At 38.9% G+C, this 26,754-nt stretch overlaps 1 protein-coding gene across 1 annotated transcript in view; it reads left to right on the top strand.

The window, feature by feature from the left end:
* Positions 1–26,754, top strand: part of LOC143731046 (ryanodine receptor 3) — a 260,828-nt gene that overhangs the window by 158,955 nt on the left and 75,119 nt on the right. The window contains exons 55-75 of the mRNA XM_077221685.1: positions 127–216; positions 297–443; positions 589–651; positions 1,319–1,394; positions 6,941–7,067; positions 7,143–7,258; positions 7,350–7,417; positions 8,061–8,182; positions 8,452–8,501; positions 8,583–8,643; positions 10,972–11,210; positions 11,478–11,559; positions 12,655–12,785; positions 13,415–13,726; positions 14,719–14,959; positions 17,159–17,246; positions 20,528–20,620; positions 21,923–21,937; positions 23,832–24,002; positions 24,149–24,208; positions 24,287–24,421. Coding sequence (XP_077077800.1) covers positions 127–216; positions 297–443; positions 589–651; positions 1,319–1,394; positions 6,941–7,067; positions 7,143–7,258; positions 7,350–7,417; positions 8,061–8,182; positions 8,452–8,501; positions 8,583–8,643; positions 10,972–11,210; positions 11,478–11,559; positions 12,655–12,785; positions 13,415–13,726; positions 14,719–14,959; positions 17,159–17,246; positions 20,528–20,620; positions 21,923–21,937; positions 23,832–24,002; positions 24,149–24,208; positions 24,287–24,421 — 2,487 coding nt within the window. The remainder of the gene's footprint in view (positions 1–126; positions 217–296; positions 444–588; positions 652–1,318; positions 1,395–6,940; positions 7,068–7,142; positions 7,259–7,349; positions 7,418–8,060; positions 8,183–8,451; positions 8,502–8,582; positions 8,644–10,971; positions 11,211–11,477; positions 11,560–12,654; positions 12,786–13,414; positions 13,727–14,718; positions 14,960–17,158; positions 17,247–20,527; positions 20,621–21,922; positions 21,938–23,831; positions 24,003–24,148; positions 24,209–24,286; positions 24,422–26,754) is intronic.

Raw genomic sequence — 26,754 nt, forward strand, 5'->3', positions numbered from 1 at the left:
ATTGTATAAAGCGCTTTAGAAATACTTAGAGAACACACTAAACATTGACTTTAATTCCCTGTAAGCTGCTTTGGATAAATGTGCAAATTCAAACGTGAAAGATGTTTCCGTGTGTTCGTTGTTCAGGTGCTTTTAGGCTGGAAACACGGAGAAACCGTTGATGAAAAAGCAAAAACTCACCCAATGCTGAGATCCTACAAATCACTCACAGAGAAGGTACAAACCAGCCCTCAGAACATCCAGCGTAATATGATCTTTGGCTCTCAGTGTGAGTGTTTGTGTGTTTCTGCTCGCAGGAGAAGGAGGTTTACCGCTGGACGGTTCGCGAGTCCCTGAAGAGCATGTTAGCGATGGGCTGGAGCGTCGACCGAACCAAAGAAGGAGAAACCATGTTTCAGCAGAGAGAGATGGGGAAAATGCGCCGCATTTCACAGGCCTCTCAGGTGTCTTTGTGTTTAATCGTTTGCTAACTGTAGAAGTGCAAACATTTAATCAATTAACCAGCAGCCTCAAATCAGATCATGAATAATGAGCCCAATTCAATAATGCAGAACTGATAGATTAACTTTTGTGATTGTGTGTTTTCAGGGTAATGGCTTCAATCCGAATCCCGTGGACATGAGCAGCGTCCAGCTGTCCAGAGAACAACAGGTGACGCATGCAAATCATCCAACATCTGGAGATTTGTGCCCACATTGTACAACAGTTCGAATTTATGGTTAACTAAAACTAAAAGATGTACCGACATGTCTTCACTGCATAAATTATAAATTAAATAAAGATCAGTCCTTATTGAAGCTACATAAGTTATTCAGTCAAGAGCAGTGAGTGATTTTCTCTTCTTCTCTTGTTCTTTGATTATCCTTAATGACAGTCAGCAGCAGGTTTATTAGGATGCTGTACCTTTAAGACCGAATGCACATGATGCGGATCTGATGCATGCAATTTTCTCACAACTCTTTAAGACTGTGCTTGCAAGGATACTCGACAAAACTGGCTTTTTGGCATCATTTTGTGTTTTCTGCACTGCATTCTCTTTTGTGTCTTATTGTGCTTGAATGGTTTAAATGCATTTGCATGAATAAGAGCGTGATCATATATTGCAACGCTAGGATGGCAGGAAAAAAACGGATGCTGTGTTAATTGCATTAAATATTTTTAACGTGTTTAACTGAAAAAAGTTATCGCATACGTTAACGCGTTCATTTTGACAGCCCTAATATTACAGGCCAGTGTATTCTTGGTAGACTCTGGACTTTCTAGGGCTAATAGAGTCGTTTCTGGGTGGTTTATGAGTGTTTTCTGTTGTCTGTTTCAGTCGATGGTTGAGGTTGTGGCTGAAAACTATCACAACATCTGGGCCAAGAAAAAGAAGAGTGATCTGGGAACTAGAGGTTTGTCTCTCTTGTCCTCAGCTTTCAGTTATTGTGCCGTGTGCAGGTCATGTGTGACGTGTGAATAATGTCATGCGTGACGTGTTAATAATGTTATGCGTGAAATGTTAATAATGTCATGTGTGACGTGTGATGGTCATGCTTTGTCAAGTTAATAAGGTCATGCGTGACGTGTGAATAATGTCATGCGTGACTTATGAATAATGTGTGAATAATGTCATGCGTGACGTGTTAATAATGTTATGCGTGAAATGTTAATAATGTCATGTGTGACGTGTGATGGTCATGCTTTGTCAAGTGAATAAGGTCATGCGTGACATGGGAATAAGGACATGCGTGACGTGTGAATAATGTCATATGTGACGTGTCAATAATGTCATGCGTGACGTTTGAATAATGTCATACGTGACATGAATAATGTGTGAATAATGTCATGCATGACGTGAATAATGTCATACGTGACATGAATAATATGTGAATAATGTCATGCATGACGTGAATAATGTCATACGTGACGTTTGAATAATGTCATATGTGATGTGTGAATAATGTCATGCGTGACATGAATAAAATGTGAATAATGTCATGCGTGAAGTGTTAATAATGTCATGCGTGACGTGTGAATAATGTCATGCGTGACATGAATAAAATGTGAATAATGTCATGCGTGACGTGTGATGGTAATGCTTGTCAAGTGAATAAGGACATGCGTGACGTGTGAATAATGTCATGCGTGACTTATGAACAATGTGTGAATAATGTCATGCATGACGTGTCAATGTCATATGTAGTGATCGACCGATATTGATTTTTTATAACCGATACCGATACCGATTATTTGCATGTTTATGTGCCCGATAACCGATATGCAGAACCGATATTTATTTACTGTTATACTTCTGTTTTTGACACAAATATTACAACGCAAATGAACTGAACAAACCATTTTATTTATAACAATCACTCCCTCCTATATAATATATATATATATATATATATATATATATATATATATATACATACAGTATATAATATATAATATAATCACTCCCTCCTATATAATATATATCCCTCCTATATAATATATAAATATAAAACTTTATATTTATACACAAATAAATAGAGGGGTCTGAGTCCAAAAAATAAAGTGCCTTTGTTTAAAAATAAAAGCTTTGATGAGGTAAAAAATAAAAGCACAAAAATTATTCTAACATACTGGGGGGAAAAAATCTAAATTACATGAATTTTGGTAGCTATTTTAGTAGTGTAACTTAATACTCCCAGTTAAGCAGAACTAGGTTGTAGTGTAGAAAACAGAGTCTTTCAGCATTCTGCCCTGTAAGCCTGCTTCATTTGTTTTCATAAATGGTAAATAAATCAAATTACAATAAAAACATTTATATTATTACATTATACAATTTATATCTAAATTATACATATAATTTATAAGCATCAGCAGCAACAATATTAACAATAGGCAAAATAAATGTTAAAAGTCTAATGTTTTCATATGGAGAGAATAATTGACAGGGGAGTCATATCACCTTTGTAGAAATGTAATTCATTTTAAACAGTTTTAGAAGGTTTATGTGCCGTTTAATAGGTTTAAACTAAGAGTGAGGAATAATTCATGGGTAATATTAATTCACTGCATAATATTAGCTGGAATATAACATTGTCAGGAGAGTAACAAACTAAACAGCATATACATCATTGCATTTTCCAACTAGTATGTTATTAATTATTAATAATATTTGTGTAGGTCTAGATCATGAAATGCTTTCTGACAAAGTGCTGTTTATCTATGCATTTACACATAACTATAACATTAGGCTATACGTTACTCAACCGCGATCGAGCGTGCAGATAATAAATAATTAATTTCCACAAAGCGGTATATTTAGATGTGTATTAGCGAAATAATTGCTATGTAGTAAATGATAATATAATCTAGGGTGTTTAAACAAGATAATCTTGTCAAAAGTTTCATTCAGTGGCCGTGCTCGAGCATTCCTGATCATCAACCCAGCGAGTGCTCAGCAATATGAACGAACTTTTTTTTCGAGACTAATGGTGAGCAAATACAACAGATAGAGAATTAAATTCAGCGCTTTTATTTTCAACATGCACTCATTCATGTCTGTTTTATTTAATTCATGTAAAGTTACGTCTTTATTGGGGCAGGACATGTCGGATTACGCTACGTGACTCAATGAGTTCGTCTCAATTTTTTAGAACCAAGCTGCATAAACTATATCAGGCATTTATGTCTCAAACCTCATTTCTGCATGCTTGTTATGTTAAATAAAGTTGAATAATTAAAGCAAAGCAAGTAGAACATATACTTTACGTGTGCACAGAGTTGTTCTTGACTGATCTCCTCAGACGCGGGCTGCAATGGCGGAATTCTCAAAACGACCACAAGATGGCGCTGTTTATCGGCAAATCCGATATTACAAAACCGATACCCGATTATGGGAAAATGCTTAAATATCGGGAAAAATATCGGTAAACCGATACATCGGTCGATCACTAGTCATATGTGACATGAATAATATGTGAATAATGTCATGAATGACATGTGAATAATGTCATACGTGACGTGTGAATAATGTCATGCGTGACATGAATAAAATGTGAATAATGTCATGCGTGACGTATGAATAATGTCATGTGTGACATGAATAAAATGTGAATAATGTCATGCGTGACGTATGAATGTCATGTGTGACGTGTGAATAATGTAATGTGTGACGTGTGAATAATGTCACGCATACGTGACGTGAATAAGGTCATGTGTGATGTGTGTATAATGTAATGTGTGACATGCATAATGTTATGCGTGACGCGTGAATAAGGTCATACGTGACGTGTGAATAAGGTCATGCGTGACATGTGAATAATGTCATGCGTGACGTGTGAATAATGTCATGCGTGACGTGTGAATAATGTAATGTGTGACGTGTGAATAATGTCACGCATACGTGACGTGAATAAGGTCATGTGTGACGTGTGTATAATGTAATGTGTGACGTGAATAATGTCATGCGTGACGCGTGAATAAGGTCATACGTGACGTGTGAATAAGGTCATGCGTGACGTGAATAATGTCATGCGTGACGTGTGAATAATGTCATGCGTGACGTGTGAATAATGTAATGTGTGACGTGTGAATGTCACGCATACGTGACGTGAATAAGGTCATGTGTGACGTGTGAATAATGTAATGTGTGACATGTGAAACATGTAATGTGTGACGTGAATAATGTCATGCGTGACGTGTGAATAATGTCATGCATACGTGACATGTGAATAAGGTCATGTGTGACATGTGAATAATGTCATGCGTGACGTGTGACATGTGAATAATGTAATGTGTGACGTGAATAATGTCATGCGTGACGTGTGAATAATGTCATGCATACGTGACATGTGAATAATGTAATGTGTGACGTGTGAATAATGTCATGCATACGTGACGTGTGAATAAGGTTATGCGTGACGTGTGAATAATGTCATGCGTGACGTGATGGTCATGCATGACGTGTGACATTATTCATTGAATGTGACGTGTGAACGTCATGCGTGTCGTCTAAAGGTCAAGCGTGTCGTGTGATGGTCATGCGTGAAGTGTGATGGTCATGTGTGTCGTGTAAAGGTCATGCGTGTCGTCTAAAGGTCATGCGTGTCGTGTGATGGTCATGCGTGAAGTGTGATGGTCATGTGTGTCATGTAAAGGTCATGCGTGTCGTGTGAAGGTCATGCGTGACGTCTGATGGTTGTGTGTCGTGTAAAGGTCATGCGTGTCGTGTGATGGTCATGTGTGTCATGTAAAGGTCATGCGTGACGTGTGATGGTCGTGTGTCGTGTGAAGGTCATGCGTGACGTGTGATGGTCGTGTGTCGTGTGAAGTTCATGCGTGTCGTGTGATGGTCATGCATGACGTGTGACATTATTCATTGAATGTGACGTGTGAAGGTCATGCGTGTCGTGTAAAGGTCATGCGTGTCGTGTGAAGGTCATGCGTGACGTGTGATGGTTGTGTGTCGTGTAAAGGTCATGCGTGTCGTGTGAAGGTCATGCGTGACGTGTAAAGGTCATGCGTGTCGTGTAAAGGTCATGCGTGTCGTGTGAAGGTCATGCGTGACGTGTGATGGTTGTGTGTCGTGTAAAGGTCATGCATGTCGTGTGAAGGTCATGCGTGACGTGTGATGGTCATGTGTGTCGTGTAAAGGTCATGCGTGTCGTGAGAAGGTCATGCGTGACGTGTGACGGTCATTTGTGTCGTGTGAAGGTCATGCGTGTCGTGTGAAGGTCATGCGTGACGTGTGATGGTCATTAGTGTCGTGTAAAGGTCATGCGTGTCGTGTGAAGGTCATGCGTGTCGTGTAAAGGGCATGCGTGTCGTGTGAAGGTCATGCGTGTCGTGTGAAGGTCATGCGTGTCGTGTGAAGGTCATGCGTGACGTGTGATCGTCTGTTGTGTGAAGGTCATGCGTGTCGTGTGATGGTTGTGTGTCGTGTAAAGGTCATGCGTGACGTGTGATGGTCATGTGTGTCGTGTAAAGGTCATGCGTGTCGTGTGAAGGTCATGCGTGTCGTGTGAAGGTCATGCGTGTCGTGTGAAGGTCATGCGTGACGTGTGATGATCGTGTGTCGTGTAAAGGGCATGCGTGTCGTGTGAAGGTCATGCGTGTCGTGTGAAGGTCATGCGTGTCGTGTGAAGGTCATGCGTGACGTGTGATGATCGTGTGTCGTGTGAAGGTCATGCGTGACGTGTGATGGTCGTGTGTCGTGTGAAGGTCATGCGTGACGTGTGATGGTCGTGTGTCATGTAAAGGTCACATGACGTGTGACATTATTCATTGAATGTGACGTGTGAAGGTCATGTGTGTCGTGTAAAGGTCATGCGTGTCGTGTGAAGGTCATGCGTGACGTGTGATGGTTGTGTGTCGTGTAAAGGTCATGCGTGTCGTGTGAAGGTCATGCGTGACGTGTAAAGGTCATGCGTGTCGTGTAAAGGTCATGCGTGTCGTGTGAAGGTCATGCGTGACGTGTGATGGTTGTGTGTCATGTAAAGGTCATGCGTGACGTGTGATGGTCATGTGTGTTGTGTAAAGGTCATGCGTGTCGTGAGAAGGTCATGCGTGACGTGTGACGGTCATGTGTGTCGTGTGAAGGTCATGCGTGTCGTGTGAAGGTGATGCGTGACGTGTGATGGTCATGTGTGTCGTGTAAAGGTCATGCGTGTCGTGTGAAGGTCATGAGTGTCGTGTAAAGGGCATGCGTGTCGTGTGAAGGTCATGCGTGTCGTGTGTAGGTCATGCGTGTCGTGTGAAGGTCATGCGTGACGTGTGATGGTCTTGCGTGTCGTGTGATGGTTGTGTGTCGTGTAAAGGTCATGCATGTCGTGTGAAGGTCATGCGTGTCGTGTGATGGTTGTGTGTCGTGTAAAGGTCATGCGTGTCGTGTGAAGGTCATGCGTGTCGTGTGATGGTCATGCGTGACGTGTGATGGTCAAGTGTGTCGTGTTGCGTGTGTTCTCAGGTGCAGGAGGAACGCATCCGCTGCTGGTGCCGTACGACACGCTCACTGCCAAAGAGAAAGCAAAGGACCGAGATAGAGCGCAAGATCTCTTCCGCTTTCTCCAGACCAACGGCTACGCCATCAGCAGGTGCATACGTGTGCACTTTTACATGCGTGTGCTCGCACGAGGACTGAGTGTAACGTGCCGTTGTGTTTCTCACAGGGGTCTGAAGGACATGGAGCAGGACTCTTCCTCCATGGAGAAACGCTTCGCCTACAAGTTTCTGAAGAAGCTGCTGAAATACGTCGACTCCGCACAGGAGTTCATCGCTCACCTCGGTTGGTTTCTTCTGTTTGTCTGGAGTCATGTGATTCTGTCACAAATTCTATTTAGATCATGAATTAACCGTCACACTCTCGCTGGTTTCAGAGGCGATGGCGGCCAGTGGAAAGAACGACAGGTCACCACATGAACAGGAGATCAAGTTCTTTGCTAAGGTTTGATCATCTAAGTGTACCTAATCTAACTGTAATTATATATACATACAGTCAAACCAAAAATTATTCAGACACAAGATATAATTTTTTATATTTTTTTTACTAGTGTGTGCAGGACACTATAGTTAATTTATGTAAGTGAAGAGAGCAAAATAAAGTAAACTGTTACATTTACCCACAAATTCTTCATACGTTGACTACCAGTAAAATTTATAAAAATTTGTGAACAAAAATGATTGGGACACTTTGAGCTGATCATGTTTTGCTGAAGTGTTTTTTCTTTAATAACTAATGCACCTTTTTACACCACAGACTGAACAACATGAAGCATTGCTTGGTGATTGGTTGAGCTAAACTGGTATTATCTAATTGTGTAGTTAAATTTAACAGCTGACAGATATTCAACATAATTCATGTGTGAGAGTCTAACAGAAGGACGGACAAAACCAGTCAAATATCAACTGATTTAATAACTCTGAGTCCTGCTCATATTTTACTACCATTTTCTAAACTATAGCGAATAAACTGATAATGTGAGAAATGTTTAAGGTGTCTGAATAAATTTAGTTTTGACTGTATAATATATACATATTCTTCATCATACTGAGTTTAATTTCCTGTTTACCTGTTGTACTTCCTGTAGGTGCTCCTCCCACTCATAGACCAGTATTTTAAAAACCACTCGCTCTACTTTCTGTCGTCGCCCACTAAGAATCTGAGCAGCAGCGGATACGCGTCTAACAAAGAGAAAGAGATGGTCACCAGGTGATGGAACGTCTTATGTGACATAATTATGTAAATATGTATCGTGCAGTTAAAATATGTCAATTTAATTGAATTACTTCTTCGGTCGTGACGCATCATTTATAAATGTTGGTTTATATGGCCTTTTTTTATTCCATGGTCAAATGTTATGTGTTATGATGAATATTTTGGTGGCTAATGACTCAATCATCAGTGATTCTTCGCTCTTCACTTGTTTAAGCTTGCGTTTCTCCTTCCTCTCACTGTCTTCTTCACTTCTCTGCTGCAAGTCTGTTCTGTAAGCTGGCCGCTCTGGTTAGACACAGGATCTCTCTGTTTGGTAAGATCATCGTGTGTCTCTCTCTCTCTGTGATATTCATTGAGTGTTTGGTTTTCAGTGGTTTCTGGTGTGTGTTTGTAGGAAGTGACTCCACCACTATGGTCAGCTGTCTGCACATCCTCGCACACACACTCGACACCAGGTACGAGTCCTTCCATTGCACCGACCTGCATTATATTTCATATTTCTTACTCATTTTGGGGTGCTGATTCCAAAAATGTTTTGCTCTGAGATGTCATACGGAGTCGGTGAAAGTGTTTGTCGGTTTGCTGAAAGTGTCAAACGATATTTTTCTTGAGGTTGATTGATTTTACTTGAACTTACCACTGCATTTGATACTGTGGATCATAGTATCCTTCTTTGGCATCTAAAACATTGGGTCGACATCAAGGGTTTAGTTCTTATCTTAAAGACATGACTTTCTCTGTTGCTTTGTGTAAGTTTTCCAGCTCCTATTATTAGTTGAGTACCTCAGGGCTCCGTACTGGTCCCACTTCTTTTTAACTTATATGCTCATATATATATTAGTGCTGTCAAACGATTAAAATATTTAATCGCGATTAATCGCATTAATGTCATAGTTAACTCGCGATTAATCGCACATTTTTATCTATTCTAAATTTCTCTTGATTTCTCTTTGTTCATTATTTTTTCTCATTTTAATGCTCTTATCAACATGAAAAAAGTGGATTGCTTTCTTTGTGCACATTTTTTTTTTATTGAAAACAACATAGGCAATACTCTGTTCAATTTCACACTAACATTCTCACTTGGAGCAAATAATTTCTTTGTAACACAATGTAACACTGTCCATCAATAAAAGGGTGAAAGAAATACTGACGAGGTACTGATATTGACGAGGGGGCGGAGAATTCGCATTAGGTGTGTGTGTGTGTGCTTGGCCATCATCAAGTGGTATTTCAGACTGGACGTGCTGCGATGATGATAGCTCAGTTCATAACGACAAAACACACGTCACTCTGGTCTAGTCAATGGAACCATTTGGCAACTTTTTAAAAGTAAACTTTCCATTCAGAATCTTATTGGCATCCATTTCGGCGTCTCGCGCTCGTCATCCACTCAAAACGTAACGTTAACCTATTTGGCCGGCTCGCAAGCCCAAACAAGTGTGTGTGCGCGTGCCTGTTGTTTTGTTTCCGGTCTAGCTAGATCCACTTGCGCTTTGGTCGACGAAGCAACAAAACGTCCTCGCACGGTGCAAGCCCTTGAAATGAATGGGTTTCATAGCGCAGCGCCGCGCATGCCGCGTCCTGTTGCAAAAGCATGTGAAAAAAAACTACAAAGTTTGCTAGACCAAAAAGACCGTTAATCTCGCGATAAAAAAATTAATCGCGTTAAAATGGTTTTGCGTTAACGCCGTTAATAACGCGTTTAACTGACCGCCCTAATATATATATATATATACATTTTTTTTATTCCCACTTTTATGACTATTTATGCCTAACTATGATTTCAAGGTTAGAATAATGGCCAGTAACAGAAGAAAATGCATGCTTTCTGCTATGTCTGTGTTTTACTATATCCTTAATAATATATATATATATATAGTATATAATAATATATATAGTAATATATATATTACTAGGCTGTATTTATTTATTAACATTAACATTAACTTTTTGTGAATTTCTTTCACATTAAATTAAGTATTTTAACATATTTTCCCACTCCTTTGCAAAAGTTAAATGACACATTTTGAATACTACTTTTTGTTATAAAAATCAAAACAGTGATTCCTATCTTCCTCGGTCGAGTCGGGTTACAACTATTTGTTAAATGTTCGTCTGATTTTCACATGAATGACGATATTTTATGCCTAATCCTGATTTCAAGGTGAGAATTATGGTGGAAGATAATGCAATCATGACCCAGATATTCTGTTTTTATTCAAACAGCAACAGAAAAATACAGATTTATTTATTTATTTATACGGTTTATGATGAGTTGTTTGACATTAAATGGAGTATTTGAACATATTTTTCCACTCCTTTGCAGAAGTTAAATATCACATTTTGAATTTTGTCTAAACATTTGTCTACTTTCGTAAGTGCAAGTGCATTACAGCTGATACATATAATTAGAAAAATCCTCATTCTTACAGTATTTTGCGATTAAGAGTCTTTTGATGTTTTTGACCACACATAAGGTGATATTAGGGCTTTTTTGCAAATCAATATTTTCCAGATCCAGTGCTGTGTTATGTAAGGTGCTGTATGTAACTTTTTTACTCTTCTAAAGCATAAAAATACCATAATAAGTTTGCAGATATTTAGGAAACATGCTAAACATGCTTCACATACTCGTTTCTCTGAAAAACACTTCTACAGCCAGTTATTTTACTGGTCAGTCGGTTTTTGTTTTGACTCCGCCCACTGCTAGTTCAGCCAATAGTATTTCGACGTTTTTTTATGATTTGTTGGACTGCGGTGACGGATGGTTTCTCTCGCAGGACCGTGATGAAATCCGCATCCGAGCTGGTCAAAGCCGGTTTGAGGACTTTCTTTGAGAATGCAGCTGAGGATCTGGAGAAGACCTTGGAGAACCTGAAGCTGGGCAAGTTCACTCACTCGCGCAGCCAGATGAAGGGCGTCTCGCAGAACATCAACTACACGACCGCGGCTCTGCTGCCGATCCTGACCGCGCTGTTCGAACACATCACTGAACATCAGTTCGGCTCTGACCTGCTGCGTGAGTCGCCGCACAACACCACGCTGATGTCCAACGGGAGATTCTTTCTCAAGTTCAGCTCATGCTGACTGTGTTTACTTTCTAAATTCACGTTCCTGCTCTTATTGAGCGTTTTATGATGTTATTATAAACAAACAAAAAATCCTTTGAAACATCTTTACTTTTCAATCATTTTAAGTAAATAAAAATGATTGGAAATGTAATTTAGGCTTACTTTAAATGGCCCTTGTGGTTAAACTGTGAACTGTAATGCTTGTGTTTTCTCAGTGGATGATGTGCAGGTGTCGTGTTATCGAATCCTGACCAGTTTATACGCTCTGGGGACTGGAAAAAACATCTATGTGGAGCGGTGAGCGAATCCCGGAGTCTTCTTCACCGGAAGCTGATGTGCTGGACATGCTCTTATGCTGTGTGTGTGCTGTGTGTGTCTGTGTTGTGTTTCGCGTGTGTTACATGTGTTGTGTGTGCGTGTTACGGGTGCGTTACATGTGTTCTGTTTGCATGTTATGTCTGCCTGTAATATGTGGTGTGTGTGTGTGTGTGTGTGTGTTACGGGTGCGTTACATGTGTTCTGTTTGCATGTTATGTCTGCCTGTAATATGTGGTGTGTGTGCGTGTGTGTGTGTGTGTGTGTGTGTGTGTGTGTGTGTGTGTGTGTGTGTGTGTGTGTTACGGGTGCGATACATGTGTTGTGTGTGTACGTGTTACGGGTGCGTTACATGTGTTCTGTTTGCATGTTATGTCTGCCTGTAATATGTGGTGTGTGTGCGTGTGTGTGTGTGTGTGTGTGTGTTACGGGTGCGATACATGTGTTGTGTGTGTACGTGTTACGGGTGCGTTACATGTGTTCTGTTTGCATGTTATGTCTGCCTGTAATATGTGGTGTGTGTGTGTGTGTGCGTGTGTGTGTGTGTTACGGGTGCGGTACATGTGTTGTGTGTGTGCCTGTGTTGGGTTTGTTGTACGTGTGATTTGTTGTACGTGTGCGTTACATGTGTTGTGTGTGTTACTTGTGTTGTGTGTGCGTGTTACGGGTGTGTTACTGTGTTGTGTGCGTTTTACGTGTGCATGTTACATGTTATGTGTATACGTTACACATGCGTTACATGCGTGTGTGCATGTGTTGCGTGTGTGTTACGTGTTGTGTGTGCGTGCGTGTGTGTTGTGTGCACGTTACACGTGTGTGTTATGTTACGTGTGTGTGTTGTGTGCACATGATACACGTGCGTGTTATGTTACGTGTGTGTGTGTTACGGGTGTGCTACTTGTGTTGTGTGTGCATGTTACATGTGCTACATGTGCGTGTTGCATGTGTTTTATGTGCGTAACGTGTGCCGTTTCATGTGTTGTGTGTGTGCGCTTGTGTTGCGTGTATGTTACATGTGTTTTGTGTCCGTGTGACGTGTGCTTGTGTTTTCTTGTTGTGTGTGTGTGTGTGTTGCAGGCAGCTCCCGGCGCTGGGCGAGTGTTTGGCGACTCTAGCGGGTGCGATGCCCGTTGCCTTCCTCGAGCCACAGCTCAACAAACACAACCCTTGCTCTGTGTTCAACACAAAGACGTCTCGTGAACGAGCCAGTGAGTCGCACACGCCGCACTAATGCACTTACTAGGGTTCATTCAGTGACACACGGGTGCAAATCTGCTGTTTTTATGGCAGTTTATGATGATGAGCCATATTTGAAGCTACCTGACAAAAGCCAATTAACACACCTGTGACGCATCAGTTCAACTAGACATTCATGCACCAGTTTGTTGCATCACTTGAAAACCATAAACAGTCTACAGATCTTACTGTGTGTGTGTGCGGGTGTGTGTGTGTATGTGTGTGTATGTGTGTGTATATGTGTGTGTATGTGTGCGTGTGTTTGTGTGTGTGTATATGCGTGTGTGCATGTGTGTGCGTGCGTGTGTGTGTGTGTCTGTCCATGTCCGTGTGTGTGTCCGCGTGTGTGTCTATGTGTTCATGTCCGTGTGTGTTTGTGGGTGTGTATGTGTCCGTGTCATTGTGTGTGAATGTATCCGTGTCCGTGTCCGTGTGTGTGTGTCTGTGTCCGTGTGTGTGTGTGTGTGTGTGTGTGTGTGTGTGTGTGTGTGTGTGTGTGTGTGTGTGTGTGTGTGTGTGTGTGTGTGTGTGTGTGTGTGTGTCCGTGTGTGTCCGTGTGTGTGTCTGTGTCCGTGTGTGTGTGTGTGTGTGTGTGTGTCAGTCGTAGGGATGCCGGAGAGCGTGGAGGACGTGTGTCCTGAGATGCCTCGTCTGGACGCCCTGATGAAGGACATTAACGACATGTCTGAGTCTGGCGCTCGATACACAGAGATGCCGCACGTGATCGAGGTGGTTCTGCCGATGCTGTGTAACTACCTGTCGTACTGGTGGGAGCGAGGCCCGGAGAACCGGCCCGGCGTCTGCAGCTCCACCGTCACCTCAGAACACCTGAGCCTCGTCCTGGGGAACATCCTGAAGATCCTCAACAGTAACCTGGGCATCGACGAGGCCTCCTGGATGAAGCGCATCGCAGGTGAGCAGAGCTGCACACACACACACACACACACACACACTCCTGCGGGAAAACTTTTGTTCAGTTAACGACTGATGCTATTATAATTATATATATTTTGAATTTATTTGCATTTTTATATTGTATGTTTTCATTCAAATTAATGTTCCAGTAATTTTGTTGTGTTTTTGTCACTTTTATAGGCTTTCTTGTATATATATATTTTTTAGTATGTCTATATAGTTTATATATATATATATATTTTCATTTTATTTCCATTTTGAATTAGTTTCGGTTTTCATTTTAATTATTTTTTATCCATATTTTGAATTAGATTTTATTTCTTATATTTTTTATTTTCATTTAAATTTTAGTTAAAGTTTTAGTAATTTTGTTGTGTTTTTGTATTTATTATTATTATTTTAAAATATTTCTACATAGTTTTTATTAACTTACATTTTTTTTATTTTAATACTTAAACTAAACAAAATTGAGAAATGTTGCTTTGGCAACATTTTTAAAAATGTTTAGATATTTTTTATTAATTTTTATTTTAGTTTTAGTTATTTTATTGACTTTTTTATTTTATTAAAAGTTTATTATATTTCAAGTAACACTTTTTTTTATTTATGTTTTTTGTTTCAGTTTTCTTCCGCAAATTGCATGCATTTTTATATTTTAACCACAATAGGGCCAAAAGCTACATAGTCTACCTTTATTAAAAAAATAAAAATGACAGAATTGTTTTTTAATAAAACATTACCTAATATTAAAATTAGTACATCAGTGATACTGAAATAGTCATGATTATGTTATTACTTAAAGAGCTTATTTAAAACCTGCTGTTTAGTTTTCTAGCGCCTGAAACTAATCCTAATCATGCATGCTAAATAATACAGACATTATCCCTACTGGATAGCAGAAGCAAAACTCTATGCAATCATACTACACACACGCGTGCTTGTTAGCGTTCACAGATGTAGTACGTACAGCTGTGTGTGTGTGTGTGTCAGTGTACGCTCAGCCCATCATCAGTAAGGCGCGGGCCGACCTGCTGAAGACTCACTTCTTGCCCACGCTGGAGAAGCTGAAGAAGAAGACGGTGAAGGTGGTGTTGGAGGAGGAGCTTCTGAAGGCCGAGAGCAAGGCCGACACCCAGGAGGCGGAGCTTCTGATCCTCGACGAGTTCGCGGTTCTGTGCCGAGACCTGTACGCCTTCTACCCGATGCTCATCCGCTACGTGGACAACAACAGGTGACGCGACACACACATGAGACACGTGATGTCATCAGATTCATATTTCAATAATCCCACAACACATTCGCATGGTCACGGTTCTCTGGTGTTGGGTAATGAGAACATGGCATGGAGTTTTTTTGGGGGGGTATTTTATTTAGATTTTTTTTTTGTTAAATCACTAATTTTACTTTTTTACTTATTTATTTTAGATTTATATTAAAGCTACAATTGGGGGTTTTTTTTTTCGCCGCTAGGGGGCGCTAACCTCATACAATAACAAAGGCGTGGATTGATGACGCATAAGCGGAATGATGGAACTTGTCGTCATGGCGATGGATCTAATAATGTTTATGGATGAGTGAATGCATTGATGTTTTTAACATAACTGTGATGTGTGGTGCCACACGCGAGTCTCGCGGATATAAAGGAATGAGGACATTTCATTCTACCGAATTACACGCTAGTGCTGAATTAATACTAAGTAATAATTAGACGAATGAAACTTGTGAGGGAACGCAGCGCTGTTTCACTTGGTCCACACTATCACACTAAACTGCATTCGAGTGTGTTAAAGTTATAATGTTATTCTATGTGTTAGTTTGTCTGAATGAGACTAGCAGTAAGCTAGATCAACGTCAGAATAACATACTGATCATATTCTAACATTTCATCATGTTGAGCTATATAACATAGATTAGTTTTATGTACATTTGCTCACTGTCTAATAAAGTACAAGCAAGAGCGGCGTCTCTGTCGAGTCGAAGTTAGTTGAGGACGCTAGCTCTCGTTATCTCGAAAACGCCACGCTGATATTGATCCTCTTTTTAGTTCTGCTTTTGTCCCAAAGTCTGCTTGCCATGATCCATAATGTTTGAACGAAACAACATCAGCGTGAACTCATTTTACCATTTACCATTTAATAAAGTACAAGCAAGAGTGGCGTCTCTGTCGAGTCGAAGTTAGTCGCGGACGCTAGCTCTCTTTATCTCGAAAACGCCACGCTGATATTGATCCTCTTTTTAGTTCTGCTTTTGTCCCAAAGTCTGCTTGCCATGATCCATAATGTTTGAACGAAACAACATCAGCGTGAGCAAGACGTAATACCGCTAGACGTAACGCAGTTGTCCATGTCCGTCGCCATGGTTACTATGACGGAATGAGCGGACACCAGGTATAACGCGGATATTACGTTATTGACAGGTGACAAGTGAACAGTGACGGGCGCTCTTTAAATTTTTGAATTTCTCTGAATTTACAAATTCTTGGAAACATTTAGGATAATGGAATAATGGAAATACACAACTGAAAGAAATATATAACACTGTGCAAATGGTTTTCGGATATTTTGATAAAAATTCTTACATATTGTACTTAATTTTAATGATTTATTTTAATTCAAATTTAATTTAAATTTCACGTTATGATATAATAATTAGTGTTTCATTTTGATTGATTTAATTGTACAATTACTTATTTTAATTTTACATTTTTATCAATATATTGTTAGTGTTTTAAATAAATTTTTTGCATTAATAATTAAAATAAATTAATTCGATTTATTTTATTGTTTTTTAATAATTTAATTTAATTATTTATTTATTAGTGTTTTATTTTGATTGTTTATTATTATTTAAATGTCTCATGATTTAATAATTAGTATTTTATTTTGATTAGTTTTATTGTACAATTTTATTTTAATTTCACATTTTATGATTTAATTGATTATTATTTATTTTATTTATTTGTTGTTTTACTTAAATTTTACTTTAAGATTTTATTTCATTATTAGTTAGTGTTTAATTGTTTGTATTTTACAATAATTTATTTTAATTTGAAGTTTTTCACATTTAATTATTAGTAAGGATTTTATTTTTTGTTTTGATTTTAATTGTACATTTTTTATTTAATTTGTCATTCGTGCTATTATAAATGTTTTTTTAATTTTAGAATTAGTTAATATCACATTCAGTTTATATATTTGCTTATTTATTAGTATATGTTGTATTTTGGTTTGTTTGTATTTTAAAATGATTTATTTTAATTTACATTTTTTAAGTTTCATATTATTAGTTGGTGTTTTATTGTTTTTTTATTTAACTTTGTATTTCACATTGATTTAATAGTTTTTTATTTTGCCATGATTTATCAGTATGTGTGTTAGTTTGGTCTGTATTCTGCACTGGTTAATGGTGTGTGATGTGACGATTGCTCCAGGTCTCGTTGGCTGAAGGAACCGGACGGCGACTCTAACGAGCTCTTCAGGATGGTGGCGGAAATCTTTATCCTGTGGTGTAAATCTCACGTGAGAGCAGCTTTATCTCTAGCGTATCGTCTGATATTAATCCTTCTGATGTTTTTTGTTAACAACTGTTTATTGAGTTTTCTTTTTTCAAGGTCAAGAAATACAAAGCAAAAAGCATAGAAATCTAGAACCCTCCCCTGGTAGACTTCAAGAAATTAAAAATAAAATACAAACATAGAATGTAGACTTAAAATAAAAATAAATTACACCGATGTTATTACACGGACAATATTAAAAGCAGCATGCCATAAATTCATAGTCTTGACATTGGATCCATGCATACGAGAAGAATCCTCGTGATATCATTAATCCTTGTTATATCATTAATCCTCGTGATATCATTAATCCTCGTGATGTTATTAATCCTTGTTATATTATTAATCCTCGTGATATCATTAATCCTCGTGATGTTATTAATCCTCGTGATATCATTAATCCTCGTGATGTTATTAATCCTCGTGATGTTATTAATCCTTGTGATGTCATTAATCCTCGTGATATCATTAATCCTCGTGATTTCATTAATCCTCGTGATATCATTAATCCTCGTGATATCATTAATCCTCGTGATGTTATTAATCCTCGTGATGTCATTAATCCTCGTGATGTTATTAATCCTCGTGATATCATTAATCCTCGTGATATCATTAATCCTCGTGATGTTATTAATCCTCGTGATATCATTAATCCTCGTGATATCATTAATCCTCGTGATGTTATTAATCCTCGTGATATCATTAATCCTCGTGATGTTATTAATCCTCGTGATATCATTAATCCTCGTGATGTTATTAATCCTCGTGATGTTATTAATCCTTGTGATATCATTAATCCTCGTGATATCATTAATCCTCGTGATTTCATTAATCCTCGTGATATCATTAATCCTCGTGATATCATTAATCCTCGTGATGTTATTAATCCTCGTGATGTTATTAATCCTTGTTATATCATTAATCCTCGTGATTTTATTAATCCTCGTGATATCATTAATCCTCGTGATGTTATTAATCCTCGTGATATCATTAATCCTCGTGATATCATTAATCCTCGTGATGTTATTAATCCTCGTGATGTTATTAATCCTTGTTATATCATTAATCCTCGTGATTTTATTAATCCTCGTGATATCATTAATCCTCGTGATGTTATTAATCCTCGTGATATCATTAATCCTCGTGATGTTATTAATCCTCGTGATGTTATTAATCCTTGTGATGTCATTAATCCTCGTGATATCATTAATCCTCGTGATTTCATTAATCCTCGTGATATCATTAATCCTCGTGATATCATTAATCCTCGTGATGTTATTAATCCTCGTGATGTTATTAATCCTTGTTATATCATTAATCCTCGTGATATCATTAATCCTCATGATATCATTAATCCTCGTGATATCATTAATCCTCGTGACATCATTAATCCTCGTGATGTTATTAATCCTCGTGATGTTATTAATCCTTGTTATATCATTAATCCTCGTGATTTTATTAATCCTCGTGATGTCATTAATCCTCGTGATGTCATTAATCCTCGTGATGTCACTAATCCTCGTGATATTAACCCTCGTGATGTCATTAATCCTCGTGACATTAATCCTGTGATGTCATTAATCCTCGTGATGTCATTAATCCTCGTGATGTCATTAATCGCCGTGATGTTATTAATCCTTGTGATGTCATTAATCGTTGTGATGTTATTAATCCTCGTGATGTCATTAATCCTCGTGATATTAATCCTCGTGATGTTATTAATCCTCATGATGTTATTAATCCTCGTGATGTTATTAATCCTCTTAATGTTATTAATTCTCGTGATGTTATTAATCCTCGTGATGTCATTAATCCTTGTGATGTTATTAATCCTCGTGATGTCATTAATCCTTGTGATGTCATTAATCCTCGTGATGTTATTAATCCTCGTGATGTCATTAATCCTCGTGATATTAATCCTTGTGATGTTATAAATCATTGTGATGTCATTAATCCTTGTGATGTCATTAATCGTCGTGATGTTATTAATCCTCGTGATGTCATTAATCCTCGTGATATTAATCCTCGTGATATTAATCCTCGTGATATTAATCCTCGTGATGTCATTAATCCTCGTGATGTCATTAATCCTCGTGATGTCATTAATCCTCGTGATGTCATTAATCCTCGTGGTATTAATCCTCGTGATGTCATTAATCCTCGTGATATTAATCCTCGTGATGTCATTAATCCTTGTGATGTCATTAATCCTCGTGATATTAATCCTCGTGATGTCATTAATCCTCGTGATGTCATTAATCCTCGTGATGTCATTAATCCTCGTGATATTAATCCTCGTGATGTCAATAATCCTCGTGATGTCATTAATCCTCGTGATGTCATTAATCGCCGTGATGTTATTAATCCTCGTGATGTCATTAATCGTTGTGATGTTATTAATCCTTGTGATGTCATTAATCCTCGTGATGTCATTAATCCTCGTGATGTCATTAATCGCCGTGATGTTATTAATCCTCGTGATGTCATTAATCGTTGTGATGTTATTAATCCTTGTGATGTCATTAATCCTCGTGATGTCATTAATCCTCGTGATGTCACTAATCCTCGTGATATTAACCCTCGTGATGTCATTAATCCTCGTGACATTAATCCTGTGATGTCATTAATCCTCGTGATGTCATTAATCCTTGTGATGTCATTAATCCTCGTGATGTCATTAATCCTCGTGATGTCACTAATCCTCGTGATATTAACCCTCGTGATGTCATTAATCCTCGTGACATTAATCCTGTGATGTCATTAATCCTCGTGATGTCATTAATCCTCGTGATGTCATTAATCCTCGTGATATTAATCCTCGTGATGTCATTAATCCTTGTGATGTCATTAATCCTCGTGATATTAATCCTCGTGATGTCATTAATCCTCGTGATGTCATTAATCCTCGTGATATTAATCCTCGTGATGTCATTAATCCTCGTGATGTCATTAATCCTTGTGATGTCATTAATCCTCGTGATGTCATTAATCGTCGTGATGTTATTAATCCTCGTGATGTCATTAATCGTTGTGATGTTATTAATCCTCGTGATGTCACTAATCCTCGTGATATTAACCCTCGTGATGTCATTAATCCTCGTGATATTAATCCTTGTGATATTAATCCTTGTGATGTCATTAATCCTCGTGATATTAATCCTTGTGATGTCATTAATCCTCGTGATGTCATTAATCCTCGTGATGTCATTAATCCTCGTGATATTAAATCTCTGTGTGTCTCTGCAGAACTTCAAGAGGGAGGAGCAGAACTTCGTGGTTCAGAACGAGATCAATAATCTCTCCTTCCTCACCGGAGACAGTAAAACCAAGATGGCCAAGGTATGAGTGAGAGTTTCCCATGATGCTTCAGGAGCTCAGCTGCAGTCACATGACATCAACGAACATCTTAATTCATGTTCGGTGACGTCACTCTACAGGAAGTGTTTGTTTTCAGAATATTTAATCAGAATGGAAAAATTTGCTTAGAATAGACCCTTTTCACCATCTGACCAATTAATAAAATCAAGTTCCTTGCATAAAAAACATACAAATCTATAAGACTTATTTTTAAACAAATTAATACTTTACATTTATCAAAAGTAACATTAAAGGCATTTATAATGTTACAAAAGATTATATTTCAAATAAATGCTGTTTGAATCAAAGAATCCTGAAAAAAATGTATCACAGTTTCCACAAAAATATAAAACTGTTTTCAACACTGATAATAATCATAAATGTTTCTTGGGCATCAAATCATCATATTATAGTGATTTCTGAAGGATCATGTGACACTGAAGACTGGAGAAATTATGCTGAATATTCAGCTTTGATCACAGGAATAAATTACACTTTACTATATATTCACATAGAGAACAGCTGATTTACTTTGGAATAATATTTCGCTGTTTTACTGTATTTTTAATTAAATAAACGCAGCCTTGATGAGCAGAAGAGACTCTTTCAGAAACATAAAAAAATCATACGACCCCAAACTTGTCCATCAACCGGATGACAGAAGTGAACGAGTGTTTCATGTTGACATTTATGCGAAGGATAAAGATACAAACTCTCTCTCTCTCTCACACACACACACACACACACACACTCTCTCTCTTGCTCTCCCTATCTCTCTCACACACACACACACCCTCTCTCTCACACACACACACACACACACGCACACACACACACACACACTCTCTCTCTCTCTCTCTCTCTCTCTCTGTTTTATTTAATCTGCACGTTCCCACACTAAACCTACTAATATCACATGCTAATATCCTGGTGATGAATCTTCCTTCGACTTCATTACGCTGTTAGATTTGTTTTCACAGGAGAACAAATGCCACATCATAAACACATCGAACATGATGACTAAATGCATGCGTTTATTAAAGCAAAGCTATATCAACAGAACTTATATAGCTTTGGTTTCAATCACTTTATATCCAAAATCATTAAATAACTCTCACAGGAAATGGAAAATAATAATATTAATAGTAAAATTGATTGTGTGAATTCACATCATGATCTTCTGAAGTGGATGATCAACTGTTTCCTGTGTGAACTGTATTATTATTATTATTATTATTATTAATAACTGCTTGTGCTTGTTTTGTCTTTCTCCTTCATGCACAGTCATTCTTACCCAAGGTACAGTGAGCGTGCATGAGCTGAAACACATCAGATGCATGAGTTACTCTGAAACGCTCGTGTGTGTGTGTGTGTGTGTGTGTTTCTTCTGTTCTCCGTCGCTTCATCAGAAGCTCTTCTGTGTCTCTAAACATCAGCAGGATCAATATTAGAGCCGTCAGTTTGAGGCAGGGCTGCTTTAGTAGGATTTATATGTATATACTATAATAGTATTCATCAATATTTTTCATATTTTCATTTTTAAGTTTAAAAAAAAAATTTTTTTTTACATTTTTATTTAGCTTTAAGTTGTTTTATTTCCATTTTAGTACTTCACCCTAAACTTATTTTGTATCAAAGATTTATTTCTTGTTTTTATTTAGTAAATCATTTATTTATTTATTATTAAAATATACCATTTAGTTTTGCACTGTGACCTTATTTTTATAACCTGTATAACCCAATTTCACACATTACTGTAATGAAAAAAAGAAATATATATATATATTTAATTATTTATAATCATAAAATAAATATAACAATATTAATATTACTTAAATTGAAAAGTAATGTTTCTTGTCTCCCTCCAAATCACAATAATTACAGTCATAAAAAAAAAATATATATATATTATATATGATATAGCCATATTGATATATAATCACAAAATTTTGGGCAAATTTTGCAGCCGTACAAACAAGCACAGCAAACCCGGCGTTTTTGTAAATCACATTTTAAATCGCAATTTATATCAGAAAAAAAAACGCATTTGTGCAACAATTATTTCTAGTTTTTAGTTTGTTTGAGTTTTCCACCTAATATTTTTTATTTTCTTTAGTTTTATTTCAGCTTTATTGCAATGAACAAAAGCCATTTTTCCTAGTCTTACTGAAGAATAACAGCAGCGGATTGAGATCGACTCCTCTGTTAGTGATGAAGAAGATGATATTGAAGATGATGATGATGAGGATGAAGATGATGATGATGTGTCAGGGTTTGATCTATCGTGATGTGTTGCAGCGTCTCATACATCAGATGTTGTTGTCGCTGGTGTTTGTGTTGTTCTGCTGTGTGTGTGTTAGTCTGTTTTCTTGTTAAATATTGTTTATGAATATTCATCCACACAGCAGAAGATTTTTTAAATCTTTCAGGATATTTTCTGGTGCATTAAACAAGTTTATCTGTATTTGTATCATTTATGTAATTTATAATGTTATCCTGTTTTTTAGGATAATTTAAATGTTTTTCATTGTGGCATTTCCATTATTTTCGTAATCAAACATACTTTACATTTTAAGTTATATTTATTATTAATAAAGTATATATAGTAAATCTATATGATAATATATATTTTTTATATATATTTTTTTATATGAATATATTTGTATGTAATTTTTTTTGCATTACAGTAATGTGATTTAAAAGGGAAATTAGGATAATTTTCATTAAAATAAAGTCACAATGCAAAAAATCTGTAAATAGTCATAATAATTCAGCTTTTTTTTCTTTATGTAAAGTATAATCTACTTTGATTTTGATTTATTTTCCCATGTTTCTTGACTGTGTGTGTGTGTGCGGGTGCTTGCGTGTGTGTGTGTGTGTGCGTGCGATCATGTGTGTGTGTTTGTGCGCGTGTGCTTGCGTATGTGTGTGTGCGGGCGTGTGTGTGCGTGCGTGCGTGTGTGCGTGCATGTGTGTGTGTGTGTGTGTGCGTGCGTGCGTGCGATCGTGTGTGTGTGTGTGTTTGTGCACGTGTGCATGCGTATGTGTGTGTGCGGGCCTGTGTGTGTATGTGTGTGTGTGTGCATGCGTGTGTGTGTGTGCGTGCGATTGTGTGTGTGTGCGTGCGTGCGTGCGTGCGTGCGATCTTGTGTGTGTGCGTGTGTGCGTGTGTGTGTGTGTGTGTGTCTGTCAGTCCGGAGGTCAGGATCAGGAACGGAAGCACAAGAAGCGTCGAGGAGACTTTTACTCGGTCCAAACGTCTCTGATCGTGGCGGCACTGAAGAAGATGCTGCCCATCGGCCTGAACATGTGTACGCCGGGAGACCAGGAGCTCATCCTGCTGGCCAAGACACGATACGGCCTGGTACGGATCTCTGGGGTCAGGGGTCTCTTGGGTCAGGGGTCACAGGGGTCTCTGGGGACAGGGGTCACTGGGGTCAGGGGTCACTGGGGTCAGGGGTCACAGGTGTGATTCATGTTTGTGATGGGATGTTTTGTTTGTATGTGTAGAAGGACACAGATGAGGAGGTGAAGGAGCACATCAGACAGAACCTGCACCTGAAGGAGAAGGTCAGTCTGTGAAATACACACTCACTCACAAACACACTCACACACACACTCATCCATCTCTTGTGTTCACACACTCAGTCTGAGGATCCTGCAGTTCAGTGGCAGCTCCACCTGTATAAAGATGTGATGGTGAAAACAGAGGAAAGTCCCGATCCGGAGAGAAGCATCGAGAGAATCCAGAGCATCTCAGCCGCTGTGTTCCACCTCGAGCAGGTCATCTTCACACACACACACACACACACACACACACACACACGTTATCTTACACACAAGTCATCTCTCACACACACACACACACACACACACACACACACATTATGTCATACACACACGTTATCTCACACACGCATCATCTCACACACACGCACACACACACACACACACACACGTTATCTTACACACAAGTCATCTCTCTCACACACACACACACACGTTATCTCATACACACACGTTATCTCACACACGCATCACCGCACACACACACACACACACCATCACGCACACACACACACACACCATCTCACACACACACGTTATCACACACACACACACACACACACACACACGTTATCTCACACACGCACGTCATCTCACACACACGTCATCTCACACACACACAGACACACATGGCTGGACTGGCCATCGGGCACTTTTCCAGTGGGCCGACATGCTTTTTCGGCCGATACAGATCATTCTTTAAAAAAAAATGTGCAGAGAAATGGCGTGAAAAAAAGAAACGCGCCCTTCAAGTGTCTGATGAGGATATTGAGGAGGATCAGAAGAGAATGAGTGAGTGTAGAGAACTGTGGTAAGCAGAACTAGGCAACTTTCAGAACACTGAGGCGATGAGTGAGGAACCCATTACCCAGTTACGCATTATTTTACACATCTGCATAGTTGACGATTACGCATTTACCTAGAATTGTAATGAGACGCGTTTGTAAACGTACTCGGTTAGATATGTAACCTCGGTTCTCTCTAGAAGAGGGAACGAGTATTGCGTAAGTTGCTTACACTACGGGTAAAGTCATCTTTTCTCGAGATATTGAAGCCAAACATTTTCCTTAATTTAGCTTTTATTGCAAAACCTAGACTTAGAGCAGGCCATCTTGCGTGCTCATTGGCTGCCGTGCGGCAACGGCTGCAGCCTACCACTGAGCCTCGCGCGTGACTTCGCGCCCTCTACGCATCACAGCCCACCAGAATGGGGGTGGCTTAGTGTGTAAAAGTCAGGCTCGGAAGCTGCATCACTGATTTCATCACTGTAACACACTCACTGTAATACACTCACTGTAACACACTCACTGTAACACTCACTGTAACACACTCACTGTAACGCACTCACTGTAACACACTCACTGTCACACACTCACTGTAACACACTCACTGTCACACACTCACTGTAACACACTCACTGTAACACACTCACTGTTACACTCACTGTAACACTCTCAATGTAACACACTCACTGTCACACACTCACTGTAACACACTCACTGTCGCACACTCACTGTAACACACTCACTGTAACACACTCACTGTAACGCACTCACTGTAACGCACTCACTGTCACACACTCACTGTAACACACTCACTGTCACACACTCACTGTCACACACTCACTGTAACACACTCACTGTCACACACTCACTGTCGCACACTCACTGTCGCACACTCACTGTAACACACTCACTGTAACACTCTCACTGTAACACTCTCACTGTCACACACTCACTGTAACACACTCACTGTAACACACTCACTGTCACACACTCACTGTAACACACTCACTGTCACACTCACTGTCACACTCACTGTAACACACTCACTGTAACACTCTCACTGTAACACACTCACTGTAACACTCTCACTGTAACACACTCACTGTCACACACTCACTGTAACACACTCACTGTAACACTCTCACTGTAACACACTCACTGTAACACTCTCACTGTAACACACTCACTGTAACACACTCACTGTAACACACTCACTGTCACACACTCACTGTAACACACTCACTGTCACACTCACTGTCACACTCACTGTAACACACTCACTGTAACACTCTCACTGTAACACACTCACTGTAACACGCTCAATGTAACACACTCACTGTCACACACTCACTGTAACACACTCACTGTCGCACACTCACTGTAACACACTCACTGTAACACACTCACTGTAACGCACTCACTGTAACGCACTCACTGTCACACACTCACTGTAACACACTCACTGTCACACACTCACTGTCGCACACTCACTGTAACACACTCACTGTAACACTCTCACTGTAACACTCTCACTGTCACACACTCACTGTAACACACTCACTGTAACACACTCACTGTCACACACTCACTGTAACACACTCACTGTCACACTCACTGTCACACTCACTGTAACACACTCACTGTAACACTCTCACTGTAACACACTCACTGTAACACTCTCACTGTAACACACTCACTGTAACACACTCACTGTCACACACTCACTGTCACACACTCACTGTAACACACTCACTGTCACACACT

Source organism: Siphateles boraxobius, unplaced genomic scaffold, assembly GCF_051911475.1.
Source record: "Siphateles boraxobius isolate OS27281-9 unplaced genomic scaffold, OSU_SipBor_1 85, whole genome shotgun sequence".
Lineage (NCBI taxonomy): Eukaryota > Metazoa > Chordata > Actinopteri > Cypriniformes > Leuciscidae > Siphateles > Siphateles boraxobius.